General features: G+C 36.9%; 1 protein-coding gene across 2 annotated transcripts in view; it reads left to right on the forward strand.

Moving 5' to 3' along the window:
* Window positions 1-244: 244 nt before the first annotated feature.
* Window positions 245-17,205, forward strand: part of luzp2 (leucine zipper protein 2) — a 165,132-nt gene continuing 148,171 nt past the window's right edge. The window contains exon 1 of one of the 2 annotated variants that reach the window (XM_041980172.1): window positions 245-505. In XM_041980172.1, coding sequence (XP_041836106.1) covers window positions 444-505 — 62 coding nt within the window. In that variant the 5' untranslated portion in view covers window positions 245-443. The remainder of the gene's footprint in view (window positions 506-17,205) is intronic. The other variant, XM_041980166.1, reaches the window with a different exon arrangement.

Here is a 17,205-nt window from a genome sequence, read left to right on the forward strand (position 1 = left end):
TCTTTTTTATCATTATTATTTTTAGTATTTTGCTGTATTTCCACTTATCAGAACACAAGAGGCAGAATGAAATGAATGGACCAACACAAAACAATAGCAAAAAAAACGCCTTTCACCAATAGCTGAAGCAGCATGGGCGCTGACATCATATCACTCCCACATCTCCCTCTCTTGATTTCAGCCCCACCCGCTCTTTTCCATTACCAAGTCAGTCCATGTCCCTGTGTTATTTAAAGCCAGAGATCCTCCCTCTCGCCGAGCCACTGTGTTGCATCTGTCTGCCTCGCTGCTTGTGTGTCTGGGTGTGTGTGTGTGTGTGTGAGAGAGAGAGTGCGCTAAAAAACCCGAGCAGCCAGTGGGAGAGCTAGAGAGCGGGGAGAGAGACACAGGGGAAAGGCAAAAAGCATCTGAGAAGGGAGAAGGAACGGGAGTGTGAGACAGCTATGAAATTCATCCAAGCTATTTGCTTACTGCTTCTCTGCCCAGCTTTGAGCCTCAACACCAGGTAAGAGACAAATAAGAGTGTGTTTTCTTTCAATTTTACCCTGATATTGACTCTGAAACAAAAGCAAGAATAGGTTCAAAGCATGCCTCAGCCAATCTTGGATTACTAATCTGAAGGTCTGTTCAGTCCTGCCAGATACTGAAGCCTTAATTCATCCTGGCAGAGGCTCTCTGTGCTACGCATGTTGGATGTTGAAAGACTTAAAAGGAGGAAGGAAGGGCTTATCTGTTCAACTAGGCTATTATCTTTCTCACTTCGTGGCAGCCTGAGCGACAGTTGTCCTTTTGTGGTGGTAATTCACAGAATTTTCCTCCTCCGATGCCTCCTGAATAGCAGCGGCATTGTTTTTTGGGACTTTTGCTGCCTGCTGGTCTGAGAGGGAGCAAGTTGAAGTGACGAGAACTGAGAGAAAGGACAAGGCTACTTGTGTTGCAGTGCTTTAGAAAGAGCAGGTGCTTGTTTGTGTTTCTGTATATGTACTTATCTGGAATATCAGCCTTAAAAAAAAGACCTGAAGGCAGAGTGATTGGCAAGAAGAATGAGTAAGAAAGAAATATGTGGTGAAGTTTTAATGATTAATTATATCATTGATAAAATCATCCTCATTCTCTGTCAGTGCCTGACACCACTGCCTTAATGAGAGCTGTGAGAAGAAATTCAGGGCTTCACTATACCATAGAGACAAGAAGACATGCATTATAAAACTTGGCTTTTCATTTTCTCCTCATTTCCTCAAGCACTTGGATATTGTTGTCATCTTTTCGTAGTGAATTAGGAGGATGCTGTTTCTGAGGAATGCATGCGGGGGGAGAACAATGGCTATGAAGGCAAGGTTTTGTTGAGGAATTAAACCAAATAGACCAATACCAATGTTATGGCAGTGTTATGCCAAACACAAAAGAGAACATGCAATCATGGATTTTGCCTTAGGAGTTATAATAGATTTGTAAAAAAATTCAAGGTTATTGCCTAATTTCAAAGTGATTGTCAAAATTAGAGGTTAAATGATGATGCATGAGTCATATAAGCTGGGTCTGTATGTTATGTTAACCTTTAGCATTTAGTTTCCAGCATATTATTCATACGTACCCTTTAATATTTATTTAATTTTTTTTCATATAACTATGGAAGTATTCTATTCACTCACTATATTTACCTATTTACATATTTATTTATATAAATCAGTGCTCATGTGTAATTAGTAATCAATCAAATACCCATTGTCTCCAACGCCTGATTTGTAAATACTATTTGCCATCATCATTCTGTGAGGTTCTAATTGAAGAGGGAGGCATTATGGTAGTAATTTGGCAGGTCAGCACAGATTGTATGCTACCTCTTGAGGGTGAAAGTAATTACCAGACCACACAGATATCATCAGCGTTTTATTAGATGAGTTGTTTCTAAACTAATTTTTTTACTGAGTAAAAATAATAATAACAATAACATGCTCAGATGCCTATTTGTTGTTGAAGGCAGAGGGTTTTCCAGGCAAAAGTGATACCCCAACTGTGAAGCTGGGAACGTTTTATCTACTTTATAACCAGGAAAGCAAAACAGAGCTTGTGCCTGTTTCTAAACAGATTTGGAACACCATAGCTGCCTATTTTGCCTTTGGGAAGCATGGGATACAAGCAGCTAATCTTAAAATGCCGTAAAAGAAGAAGACAATGTTCTGGGCGACTTTACATAGTAATCATGCAGCCTTTCTAGAGTTTCAGTCTCAGGCAGTAGTTTTCTTGTTTGTCATTATGTGACTTCAGATTAGAAGAAAATGGCATATAATTTGTCCTTCAGTTATTGTTCTTTTTTTCTAGGCTTCTGTGTTTCAATCAAGATTCTGAAAGTCTTCTTTTTTCTAAGGACAGAAATGATGTTCCTACAAGGAGTCCTTGACATTATTTTGCTTTTTGTACAGATATGACATTATGATTCCAGAAACTGATTCATTGGGTACCTACTAAGCAGATAAAATGCTCAACCAACATCTATCGCCCTCATCTTCTGCTGTTGATATGTCAACTATCAAACAACCAGTACACAGTTAGCTATTATTTTAAAATCCTGCTGTAATTAACTGCAGTATTATCTTATTTTTAAGCCATTGCCATGCTATGTGAGTAAAATTAAACCTGACTTGCAACATTTTAGTAAAAGCTATTAAGATTACTTCTTTCTTGTGATGTACCCCAAGAATCTCTCTGCTTTGTTTGAGAACAATGGCGTTTTATGGGACAGTTTTGTTTATGATCTAGGCAGTACTCGAAACTATTCAGGAGCTAATTGTTACCTGAAAACCTGTCATATAAGTGTCAATTTCTGATGTTGTGGGAATCCTAATCATCATGAAACCCTTTTCTTTTTTCTTTCTTTTTTTTTTTTTTAATAGTATCCCAGAGAGGAGATTGACTATGAGGTGCATCTGCCATAGAAAATGAATTGTGGTCTCACGTGTCTAGTTTTCATAGTGGGGCTCACTTTTCTTGATTCCCTATCATCTTATCAGTGGTGCGTGAGAAAATCCATTTCACATGTTTAGTGCAACCTTCATTGGTTGACCTGATAAAGTTGCCTTGAGGAATGCGAACCACTGAAGTAGGAGTCATGTCAATTTTCTTGTTTAATAGCAGCAGTTTTTGATCTCAGCTTATTTCTGTTGTACAGCTTTAAACTCATATGGACTCCCGTTGTATCACCTTGCATGCTACACCGTTTATATTGACTAATTGCATTGCAAAATACAACAGGTTAGCTTTTTTGCATGATTTTTCTGCAAGTATTCGGTTTTAATAAATTTACTTGGTTACTCAGAATGTGTATAAGTGGTGCATGGCCGTGTGTCATTGCAGAAATCAATTGGTACTTATGCAGAACACAAGACTGCATTGACATTAGCCCCATGAGATATGACTGTCCACCTCTGGTTCAGAGTTGGGAGGCTGTAACAGTAAACCTGTTCTGCTATATTTGGCCTGTTTCATTCCTTTATTATTTTTTTTATATACAGATCAAACAGCTCCACCTTTATACACTTTCAAATATTCTCTTTCAGGCATTTCTTGAAACACATTTGACACATTGTCTTGACACTGTCTTTGATGTCTGTTACCTCAGCAGACTTCTCTTGGAAGCAGTGATATCTGGTGGGATCCCCACAACATCAAATATTTATGAGTGTTTTGGACCACAATTAAAAGGACTGCAGAGAGCTTTGGATTATACATACAGCGCAGCCACATTGCTGTTTAAATTAGTAGCTGCCTGTAGATTTTAACCATGCTAACATTTTCTGTGGTGAGGACAATGTGTCCTTATACATTTTGGGGGCATGTTATTTAGACTTCATTTCAATACATGATGAGTTGAAAACACAGATTACCATTTACTGTGCGTTCAATCAATATTTCCCTAGAAGTGACAATACATAAATGCACTACAGCAGCTGAGAGAAACTCCATGTGATATTCTATGAAAACAAATACTCACTGCCTGAATTTTGTTCCTATTAATAAATGAAAGAAATGTGAAGATGTGTAACACTGCGTCCAGTGTTGAGTAGATTCATTAATCAGGGAGGAATGAAAATATTCTTGCACTAATGACACTATAGTTGTTTAACAATTAACCCTTCTTAACCCCGGTTAAGGTTTACTACTTTGTTAACAACAGTGTTACCTTCCTTCGTTAATGTGTAGTGTGTAGTGCTATACATCCTTTTTTTAATTTGGTAACTTTGGAAAGGCAGTGATTTAGCTTGACATATTTGATGAAAGCAAATTCTCAGTCTTCATAGCCGCTGGAAGGGATTGTCATAAGTAAGATATTCCTCCTGGAAAATTGCTTTAGGATCATTTGAAAAAGACAAACCATTTTTTTACACAAGTTATCTGTTTTATATAGTTACCATCAGCAACAGTCACCTGTGCAATTACAAAGCAAATGACACCAAAAATTATTTTAAAAAAAGTCAGTCGGATCAAAATTAGACTTTTGAAGTTAATGTAAACATGTTTAGACCAGAATCATACAAAATCTAGCAGAAACTAGCAGCCGGTTAATGTGGTTGGGAGAAAAAATATGCTTCCATTTAAATGCTTAACTAGACTTGAATTTACTCAGCACATGCTTTACAGTTGTAAGTGTCATTTTATATAATACAGATGATTTTCTAGTATATGGTTTAATTCAGGTATGTTTTTCAATTTCCTTTGTGAAATGGCCAAACACATCTCCTATGCTTGTGCATTGTGACAAGCACAATAGTCTGCTTTGTATGTAACCATACAGACAGGCTGTGCTCTGTAAAATAATTTAGCTCATGCATAAAAATAACATTTTGGCAGTAAAATGCTCATGATTTGCCATTTTCCCATGCCATCAAACAACATTCAAGCAGAGATGATTAGATGAATGACTTTCAGGGGTGACATCCTAAGAGTGACTCAAAATGATATTTGTGCAGCCTGGTAATGTCCTCAGCGCAAATCAAATGGCAAATGATAATTAAAATTCAAAGGACATCTAGTAATGGTCACACCATGGCAGCAACACTGGCCCCATGATAGTTATGAAGTGGACCACAATAAAGAAAACCTTGGGTGGCTCCAACAAATGAGAAATTAATTAAAAGGACCAAGACCGGTGCATGGTGGAGAGTCACCAAGTGCCTAATATTCAAGACTACACTGCAGGTGCCATGTTCTCTAAAGACATTTGAAATGACAGCAGTGTTTATTCTGTGTGAGATGATGTCTTCACATTTTCATCAGCTAAGAATGCAGATGCAACATGACTTTAAAAACTGGCGGATAAATCCACTACAAATGAATTACAAATAGTAATTGTCTAAGCTGTTTAGTGATGGAAAATTGACATAATACTATTTCCTCTGTGTTTCCCAATGAAAAATTGAATAAACAAGTTGTCTGCCATTGCTATACTATTTGTGGTGGCGGGACATTTTCTGTGGAAATTGCTCTGAATAACTTGAAATAACAGTTTGATTATAAACAAATTAAACACAAGCTATCAACTGACAACTAACTCAATCAGTGAATGTCTGCACATGTCTTATTAAAGCATTGCCCACCACCTGTCGCCACAATAGTTTTAATACATGTTGGAATTATTTTTTAAATTTTTTGAAACAGTACTTAAGGAGTGGAAAACCACTCTCATAATGATGCCTGATCATTTGATGTCTTGATGGTAGTAAAGAGCAATGTCTAATGCCTTGGTCCAACATTTCCAATGAGCGCTGACTTAGATGGAGGGTACGGTAACTGTGATGCCCATAGCTAGTGATTTACATAAAACTCTTACTCATCAAGCCAAGTGACTCATTAGATTGAGCCATCATTGTCCTGGAAGAGAAGAACCCAATCGGGAGGGAACTTTTGTCATCATAACAGTGATCATGCAGATTGACTTATCACTCGCTGTGACCTCTCCCTCTAACATGCAAAACAGGATCCTAACCTTGCAGGGGTCAAGCATTCAGGCTATGCCCCGTCTGCCCTAGACATGCTCTCATCCACTTGAGAGTATATTGGAGGAAGACTTATCTGACCATATAACTGTTTTTCACATCCCTTGGGACAAGTGCCTACAATTTTTGCACCACTGAACTCTCAAATGTTCATTCATCTTTGTAATGAGGGGTTTATGCACTGCAACCATTCTTTAATATCCCTTGGTGTAATTGCTGACAGACTGTTCTTGCTCTCAGCCTGATAATGTCCTGGACTGACACTCTCAGTCACCTGAATTCACATCTTACATTACATATCAGTTATCCACAAACTATACAGTCATCAAATGTGCAGTTTCAACTATAAATATTCTCTCTTTCTCATAATTCTGGGGTCAGTAGCACAAAACACCTTCAGCTAAGATTTTCCCTCTTGTACAAATTAAGAGTTTCTCAAGATCTATTGCACAAATAGCATTAAGCCTCGTCCTGAAGATTTCATTGTAAAACTGTTCAGTGTTTTGTTTTTGTTTTTTCCTGTCTTAAACTTAATTATTTTATAAATGCGTTAAACAGTCTTTACTGTGTCATTGCAGCAGGATGACAGTGTTGATAAGAAATAACTTACAGTGACCAGAAGCAGTAATAAATACAAGATGAAAATACAAGATGAAAAAAAAAGAAAAAAACTGAAAGATTACTAATAAATACATTTTTGAGAGACTCTTCATTAGATGACAGAATATGAAAAATCTTAATATCCCAGAAGAACAAAACTAGAAGAACTTACAGGATGTGCTTAACAAGTGCTTGATTTTGCATTATAGATTTGACTGTCACAAAATGAATAAATTGTCAGACTGTTTACAAATGAATGACATTTTCCTGCAGCTGCACTCTCTCTGCAACTTCACAGTTAATGATCACTCTGCAGTTATATGCACCGTTGCTGGCAAGCAATTCGTGTCCACAAGTCAATGGTGTGACACATCATTCATAAAGTCTAAGTCATCCTGCTCCTCCAAACACTGGTGAAGTTACCAGCTTAACAACAGAAAGGGATAGAAACACGCTTGACTTCCCAACAGTGTGTGTGGTGATTGACAGCACATCAATCTCATATAACATGTGTGATCAATCAAGGTCTTGTAACTGTGTGATCATAGGAATATCTAGGTTTTTGCAATATTTTCTAAGTGTTTCAACTTATAGATTATTAATAAAAATGAAAATGAAAATTTGGTGTCTGGTCACTGTCCCTACTGAGAGACAAGCCAGCTGTAATGGAAGCCACTTTGCTCCATTTCCCAAGCATCAGTTAGGTTTTTGACACAAAACCAGAACAAACTGAGCCTGGTTGTCATATTTCTTTTACATTCCAAATATTGCGTTATTGGATGTAAATTCCTTAATTATGCCATGAACAGCACCTGCATAAACATCTATATAAATTAATTCTGCATTTGTGTGTCTTCCCTCATTTCTTTATGTCCCCTTTGATTTCTTGGGAGCTACTTCATCTTAAATAGAAATTTAACATGCTTGGAAATACAAAATACTGTAAATTTTGCATTTATTCTACAACAGAAAATACAATCTGAGGGACATGATTTTAAAAAAAAGAATTAATTAAAAACACGTATTGATCATGTAAACATATAAAAACTACAGGTTATAAATTATTCAACACAGTTGTGTAGTGAATGTAAAATTCAAACAGCTTCCTCTTTCTGTTTGGAAATAAGATATGTTTCCTTGGCAGGAAACCAAAACAAGAGGCTAAAAGGCTCCGAAGAGATAAAAAGTAGTTTTCTTTCTCAGAAACATGTTATGTGAACAGTGCTGCAATGATGCTAATTTTATGTTTGCTGCAGAGCATATAGTCTGACAGCTGTAACATCAGGAAAAATTATCACTGTTCAAAACGTTGAACAGAATAGACAGTAATGTTCTTCCTTCAACTAGTGCACATGGAAACTGTTTGCTGGTTTTATTTATTAATGCTAGAATTCAAAGATCACAATTTTGCCTTCGATGGTGTCTAAAAGAAGTATAAATTCAAATCCAAAGTGCTATAGTAAATATTATGTTTTCCAACCTAAAAGGGTTATAAATATAACACAAGTCTCACTTTTTCTTTCTTTTGATTACTGCTTAGATACATTTTATTGTTGTTGTTCTTAATTGTCCAGCTGTCATTAGACAGAGAAGTTTGGTAAGTTTCATTTATTTATTTATTTATTTTTTTTTTTTTGTGAAACTACTTAGGCAAGCAAATGTGACATGAATGTTACACTGAACTAAAAGTTCCACTTTAGTTGTCATTTGATGAATTATCAGACATATCGATCAAGCTGAAGTTTTAATCACTCTATACATCCAGATCCTGATTCTGTCAGCAGTGGTATTAGTCACTGTTGTAATTGGCAGACACTTAATTGCTTAGTCCCTGCAAACATGTTGGTTATGATGTTTCAGTGATGAGTCATTAGTTGAAGGCCTGGTGTTTTTTTCTACAGCGAAACACAAGATGTATAATTGTAATAAACAGTTCTGAGAATCATCCTGTCACAGAAACTGTGCATATAAAATGTCAGTGTTGTTTCAATGGAATGTTGTCAAAGAAAAAGCCAAAGAAAAACTGCATGCTTCACTCAGTTTAATTTATTTATTCTATTTATATTATAAAATTATCGTGATTTCATTTTTTATATTGAGGCTAAATGGTGTAGTATTATAACATCACCTCAGTTTTGATGGGACTTTACAAGTTTAAAGACATGATTGCAGTTTATATGGATTTCTCAATATATATTTTGTCGGTCTGGACAGTTGGGGCATTGCAAACATGTTTCTACTGTTGAATTTGCCTTTACATATTCCTGATGATGAGTATTTAAAAGCATCTGTCTATCTCAATTCCTTATTTGAGAGGACACATTCAGTCTTAGAAAGATGAAAATATTACCTTTGCTTTCCTGTTTGCCTAGCCTACATGCTTTCATTGTATTTGTATTTAACCAAAGAGGAGCTGGTAAGCACATGTTCTCTCTCCAGCAACGGCAGTTTTTTAAATTCATAGCTACACTCTTTCACACCAGGGAACACCCCTTCTCAGATCTTGTGGCCCTCCTTTTCAGTAGCTCCGCTGAAGCGCTCTACTGCTTGCTCGAGACTACCTCTGCAGTAGTTATAAAAGGATGGGAGGAGGGGTCACGTGTTCACCTTGCGTGCCCCAATTTTCTCAACCTTTCATGGGATTCCACTTTCAGTCACAGACTACTTGTCTAGTAATTAAAGCTGCCACCAGTAACCTACCCATCCTCTGATTTCATCCTTTTTCACAGTTTAATGGGCCATAATTGGTTCATACCGACAGAACCAGAATGCTGAGAGGCATTATTAACAGAACATTAGGGAGATCAGAGAAAGCGGAAGTATTGGTATTGACATGAACAAAAGAAAAGGATCATAAATAATATGGGTCGGCCCAACATGCTTACATCATGTAACTGAAACACAAAGAGAGCTCAGTGTTTGGCATTTTCATCAATACATTTGTGTCTTTGTATTATCTCTGCTCTAGTTAAGAGGCTGCCTACTGAGACCATTGTTTTGTGTAAGCTGTCATTAAGTCTGTTCTGTTTTTGTACCCTTTTACATTAGTGGTCTAATTCATCTGGATTTAAATAGACATCAATTTGAATGTCTGTGATTAATTAAAATGGCATCATCATCTCTGATTTCCTTCTGTTTGTATTTATAAAAAAAAAGTAATGTTTCTTTCTATTTTTTCACATGTGATTATAGAAAAAACGCATTTTCTTTAATAGTAAGAATGCATGACTATAAAAAAGTCTAATTGATAATTTTATAAAACAAACATACATGCTCAAAGACCAATATACAATAAATATCAGGAGATATGGCATTAACTGATTCTAGTAGAAACATGCTGTGCTTTATTCTCAAAAGAGTTTCATTCCACACAACAATCAAGTAGAATCTATTAATTGAAGAAAAAGGTCCGGCAGTTTTGTTTAAACTGTTTGAAGTTTCAGTTAAGATGCTGACACACAATCACTGTCATCAGGTGGCTACACCTCAACATTTGTCTGATATTAGACCCTGAGGCCTGCTTCACAGAGAGAATGAAGCTTATGTGTTGCATCTGATTTGCTGAACTGCAATATTGTGGATTCATGTTTATATTAACTTCAACAACCTGTCTGCTACAGCACAGCTGCTGGGAAGCAGTTGCCTCTATAAAAAATATTTACTTAAACACAGCATACCTCTGGTAAAGGCCATGGAGGCCATAGCGGCTACATTCCCCAAATGTAGACATTTTTAAATCCAGGTTAAAAACTTTTCTTTTCTCATGCGCCTATGCATGAAATCTGCACGGTAACTTTTTTTTAACTTATCTTGCTTTTAATCATTTTAATGTAATTTATTATTTTATTGTGATTATGTGTTGATGCCTTTTACTATTCTAAATATCTGTAATGTCTTTGTTTTATGTAAAGCACTTTGAATTGTCCTGTACATGAAATGTGCTATACAAATAAACTGCCTTGCCTTGCCTTGCCTTGTATAATCCATGGTTAATCTGACTTATGAAGTCAAGACATGAAAGTAACTTAAGAGCAGTAACATGCAAAGTCTAAAACTATCAGAACCAATCATCTTTGTAACAGGTAAGCTGTATTTTTACAGTCTGACAATTGTCTAATGAAAGTACGATAAAGGTGTGTTGTTGTGGACATGAGGTAATTATGATGACATTGAATGTTTTTCTTGTGTGAATAGCTGAGAATTGCTTCCCTGATAATGATCTCACACCATGTCCATAAGGAATGTGGCTCATTAAGCCACTTCTAAGATTAATGCCTTATTCAGTTGTTGGGAATCCTTTAAATTTAAATGATCAACACACACATTTGCACTTCCAATGTGAAGAAATATATTTAAAAAAAAGAAATGCAATGGAAAATGTACTTTTATTCATTTCCTTGCGACAATAATAATGTTTTGTTTATTTTATATATTTTTTTTTATTTATTTTTTGTTAAACAAACTTACTTAAAGTAACAATCGGTAAATAGCTCAGAAAGCAGCTTAGCCAAAAGGCAAAGCTCTTGATTTAACTATCTATTTACGTTCCTATCCTCACCTTTGATCACAAACTGTAGGTAGTGACTGATAGAAAGAGATCGCAAATACAAGCGACCAAAATGAGTTTCCTCCGTAGGGTGGCCGGCCTCTCCCTTAGAGATGGGATAAGTAGAGTCTTTGCTCCTCTGCATTTAGAGGAGCTAGAAGAGGTGGCTTGGGCATCCGGTTAGGACTACCTCCCTTGTGAGGTAGTCCAGGCATGTCTCACTAAGAGTAAATGCAGGACGAGCTGGCAGGTTATCCTGGGAACATCTCTCGATTGGGCTGGGAACGCTATGGCATTTAGGACAAGCTGGCCAATGTGGCCGGGGAGAGGGACATCTGGGCTACCTTGCTTAGGCAGCTGTGAGATGTATGTATCACCATGTTTAGGTTTTTCTCAAAAAAAAATAAATAAATAAATGAAATGTTCTTTTTACATACCAGCTGAACATAAATTCCCTAGGTTTCATGTGTCAGTAGTGATGGCCTATGGTGTTTTATAGAAAATTTGTTTTTTGATTTGTGGACCAATGTGGCTTAAATGTTAGTGTTGTTTCTAAGAGTTCTGACAAATTGTACTATTGTTTGTAAAACATAGTCAATGTTATTGCCTTTGGACAGTACTTTAATAATTTAAGCTTTCTGTCAAATAGCAAAATCAAAAGGCTTAATGGACTAAAGTATAGTTTGCTTATCTACTGAGATTGTGAATAGTGTTTTTTTTTTTAGGTTTTTGATTTTTTTTTTTTTTTATGTTATTTACTGGAAAAATGCCCTTTGAGGCATCTATAAGCAGGAATAAATTTACTTCACCTAGCTAAATATCTTCAAGTGTATAATCCATCAACATGGATGGCAAATGGACTTGTACTTATATAGCGCTTTTCCAGTCATTTTGACCACTAAAAGCACTTTAGCCTACTCATCACATTCACCCATTCACACCCCGATAGGCACATCGGGAGGCAACGTGTGGTTAAGTGTCTTGCCCAAGGACACTTCGGCACATAATCAGTGGAAGCCTGGAATCGATCCGCCTACCTTCCGGTTGAAAGACGACTGCTCTTCCTGAGCTACAGCCGAATGTCGACTTTGTTTGGTACTTGAAGTCACAAGATAATTTAATAGAGAAAATATTAGACCATAATACATTTTTTTACATATATATGCAACTCCATGTATAATTTTTCATCAGTCAGTCCTGAAATTCCTGTGATTCTACTGATTATCTTATGAGGTCAGGGTAGACTGCATCTCTAAGTTTGCTCAGAAGTTGTGTGGACATAATTAAAATCCAAGATGAAGAAATACAAGTGCATCTTCTCACAAAATGACATGCCTATCAGGAACCAAGAGTAAATTGCAGCATCTCTTTTCCTCTATGGAAGCCTATGCCTAGATAAACTGCCTGGCCAAGGAAAAGATCTCTACCAAAACAAAAAGAAAAAAAGTTTTTTGTTAGGCCGTCTTTAGCTTTGATTACAGCAACATTTGCTGTGCATTGTTTAGATAAGGTTCTGCAATGTCACAAGATTTATCTCCATCCAATGTTTCATTTATTTTTTCACAAGATCCTGTACTGATGATGGGAGAGTCGACCACCTTCTCCAGCACGTCCCAAAGTTTCTCAACGAGGTTGAGGTTTGGACTCCGGTGGCCAGTCCATGTGTGAAAACGATGTCTAATGCTCCCTGAAGAAACTTTTTTATGAGCCCAAAGAATCCTGGCATTATCTTGGAATATGACCGTGCCATCAGGGAGTCCATTGATTGAATAGCTCATTCAGTATATTCAGGTATCAACTGATCTCATTCTTTTGATACATAATGTTGATGAACCTGGACCTGACCAACTGCAGCAACCCCAGATCATAGACTCCTCATAGACTGCACAACTAGGCATGATGGCTCTATCATTTCACCTGCCTGTCTACTCACCCTGATGCTCCCATCACTCTGGAACAGGATAAATCTAGACTCTTCAGACCACATGACCTCCCATTGCTCCAGAGTCCCATCCTTATTCTCCCCAGCAAATTAAAGCCCTTTTCTCCGTTTAGCCTCCTTGGTTAGTGGTTTTCTTATGGCTACAAAGCTGTTCAGTTGCAATCCCTTGAGTAACCTTGCATTCTGCATGTGGAAATGCTATTAGTTTCACTATTAATTCACTATCTATTCTGTTTTTCTTCAATTTTATTTCTCCAAAGTTCATAATTAATTAAAAAAAAAAAAAAAACCTTCTGGGTTTTTTTTCTGACCACATTCATTCCTCTGATGATGGTTCCCCACTATCCCTCCAGTTTATAAAAATGTGGTTCTTAATCCAATCTTAGCAGTTTCTTCATCTCCGTAGATGCTTTCTCTGCTTGATGCCAAGGATTTGACCCTTTAACATCTTTTCCACATCCACAGGATGTGTCTTTCCACATGGTTGTGAGGATAAACCATGAACATAACAAAAAACAAACATAGAAAACAAGAACAAAAGTAAACCAAGGAACATAAACCGGGAATCATGACAGACTGTTTAAGAAATGAGAAGCTACTCATTGCATCAGTTGGGGTTAAGTAACTTGTTGCCATCGGAAAGATAGTCAACCATTCAGTAATTATCCAGTAGTAGCCTCCTACTTACTTGCTTAGTTAAATCCAGATAGCAACTTTTTTTCTTTTTTTTTTTTTTTTGCTAGGCAGTGTATCTTGTTCCATCTGATTTAGGTAATCTGGTTACCCAATCCATTGACACAATGATTTTATTGACACTGAAGTTTGTGTCTTAACTAGATTACTTTAATTGTTTACCAGTTTGACTGGTATGAAGAGAACCAAACCAGCCTCATCAAGCTTTTTGCATGTGATATGGAGAGACCAGGATTTCTTTCCTGAATCAAGATTCAGCAGTAATTTACAAATTACTGCTGAGTCAGCTTTTTCAAGGGAACAGCATTGTTTCTCAGGTTCATCTCTGTTAGGTCTAGTTTTGTCTCTGAATTGTGGGCCATTCCAAGTTCTGCTGGGACAGTTTTGTCTAATAGTTTATTGCAGATCAGACTGGAACAAATCTGAAATTAATTTGCTGCAGTACAGGGGAATAAGTGTAAGCCGTTGTATAGGTGCCATGTCACTGAGTAATTGAGGTCTGATTGGTGTTGAACGCTGGGATTGGATGAGTGTATGAGCTGCCAGAATTTCCTCCTCAGCTGTCAGTGGTCTTAAGTGTAAAATAACAAAGGATATTTGATGTGAGACTTTTCTACATGATTACAAAGTTTTTTAACATCAGACCATTTACAAACAGAAATTGTTATTTTGCACATGGGTTTACGGACCATCACAAAACTGTATTGTGCCTTTGACATAGATGCACTGTCAATATTCAAGGACAAACAAAACAAGCACACATTCAAGAGATGGAATTGATTTCCGAAGACATCACATAAATCTACCAAACTGGTGTTGTGTTTTTCATTTCCTGTCTTTTATTAACCCCTCTGCATTTCCTGTCTGCTGGATGAACTGTTCATCACAACCGAGCTCCTATGTGCCATTTTTCAAGAAACATAATATCTGCTTCTTTTGGTGAAGGCTACATAAATCTGAATCCTTTATCAGTCACCAGCACACCTTCTCGAAGACGCCCGGGCGGATTCTGTTATTTTTATCTAATCATTTCCTGAGCATATTCTGGTGTCAGGATCCATCTTAGCTGACAAGAGCTGGTTCCATTTGAGTCCCCTATCGCCCTGTTTTTCCAGTGTTTTGCAATGACACCTGACTGATAAATGTGCTGTTCTGTGTGTACAGAAAGGGTGGATTTTAGCAGTGACACTTGGCATTTAATACATAGAAGTCATTCAGCAGTGTCCACAGTGGCAGTTTATCTTATAAAAGTGTTGCTTTATATTTTCATTGAGGATCATATGCCTGCAGACCTCAGCGTTTGATGGCACTTTGGAGACTCCTGTTTATTTACTGCAAAGAAAAACTGTGTCTTGAGGAAATGTGAAGTGCCAGATATCATTAATTCACAGGCTTTGGTCAAAGGAGCCACAGTTTGCATGAATTTGTGGGCACTTTGAAACTAATGTCAGGCTGAAATTAAAACTATATTTTCAGCGTTTTTGAAGTTTTCCTTCAGCATACACACATAATGATCTTGTTTATGAGTTTTTTATCACAAAATAAGACAAAAACATCTTACGGCACATTCAGTTGTCGAACTGAGAGGTTCTTGTCATTTTCCAATCAATTTCCTTTGTCAGATCTACTTTTTGGCAACAAATGGGAACCCACTCATGCAGTTCCTTATCTTTCTGATTGCATCTCTCTGATCAGTCTGTGCCAGTCTGCCTTTTTTTTTTGTGTTTTTTTTTTTTGTCATTTCTTGTGAAAGAAAACTGCTAAGTGTCCAGTGTAAAGAGAAGTCTGGATTAAAATATTATGTCCTTTCCATTGTGTGTGCATGTACATGTATTTAACCTCAACACTGGACACAGTGAGGACAGGAAGAGGGTGCTATGTTGCTAAAGTCCACCACTCCCATTTGCCTGTCTGTCAGATGTCTTGCTTGGCTGAACTCCACACAGTGATGGTGTTGACAAAATGACAGGAGGGAGGGGGCACGCCAGTAATGTCAATTTTGCTGCAAAACACAGTTTTCCCTAGGAGCATTGAAGTTCTGTCACATCAGAACAGAAAACAAAAAAAAAACAAAAAAACTGTTTAAAATAAAATGTAAGTCTCACACAATCTGAGATTTACATTGAACACAGCCATAACAATGTATGCTGTACAGCTCGTGCTCTTATGTCTGCAAAATGTGCACACTGTGAGTGAAATTACATCCTTGCAGCTGCAATTAGCCGCCTTGTTGAGCAAACTGCAATAAAAATGCTACCTGGAATTTTATCATAATAACAAAAAGGTGTTGAATCTGCCAAAGCAGGATTCGGTGGATTATCTTCACAGACTGTGTTCTCAAAACTTTTCGTGGCCTTGCCGACTGTCCTGACTTGACTGCTGGGATTAAAGACGCATTCTAATGTGTCTCTAATCTTATAATCTGCCTAATAGGGGCCCAGTTACACAGCAGCCCTTTCATGTAAAAACACAGAGTGGGATGTAGAACCGTAGAGGTTACTGGGGACGTTTTGTGCAGATCTGAATCTATAAGCTCATCATTAACATTCACTTAATATTCCTGTTTGTATCTGTCTTAAGAGTCACATCTACAGAACTTTTGACATAATCTGTTTAAATTACACTAGAGAAACTTCCCATGTTTTTTTTTTATTATTATTTATTTTTTCAAAGTAGGGTTTCATGACAGGTGTTTGAATTAACGCTGATTTAAGAGTTTTATGAAAGCCCCATGAGGATGAAGGGAAACAAACAAAACAAATGGAAAATCTCTTCTCCAAATCCATCAAAATGTGTTCATGTCTTTATCCTAACTGATCCCACCATGGACACATCACAAGATTATACAAGTACTTGTGCTGATGTATGACTGAGGAAGAGACCTTGATTGTTCAGGAATGAATTTCCCAAAAGGCTCAGTCAAACATTAAATTCCTCTGGACTGTAACGTCATTGCCATGCACTAAGTCCATATTGTGATAGCGTAATTAATTGAAAATGCTTACAAAAGGTCATTCAAAAGGCAGCAGTCTCCATCACACTGTTTTCTCTTATTTTAGAAGCTTACAACTAAAGTTTTATTTAGTTAAATAATACCATTGGAGTAATAATTCACCATAGGAATGAAACAAACAATGTCCTGCATTCAATCTGGTACCACTGTATATACTTAAATAAAACATTCGCTCTCCAAGTAATACCTCAACTTTCTATTAATTTGTAACGCGTGGGTAAAAATAGCCTCAGGGTTAAAGTTTTCCAAAGGGTTTCAACTTTTATTGTAAACATGAGCCCATGCAATCGTCAATATGATTATTTCACTGAAGAAAACAACATCTTCCATACAGAAAAATAGGAATGTATCACAGCGCCACAGTACATGTATGTATACTTCAAATGACTTGGTGCAAGGTTTTTATACAATGCCTCAA

Source organism: Melanotaenia boesemani, chromosome 1, assembly GCF_017639745.1.
Source record: "Melanotaenia boesemani isolate fMelBoe1 chromosome 1, fMelBoe1.pri, whole genome shotgun sequence".
Taxonomy (NCBI): Eukaryota; Metazoa; Chordata; class Actinopteri; order Atheriniformes; family Melanotaeniidae; genus Melanotaenia; species Melanotaenia boesemani.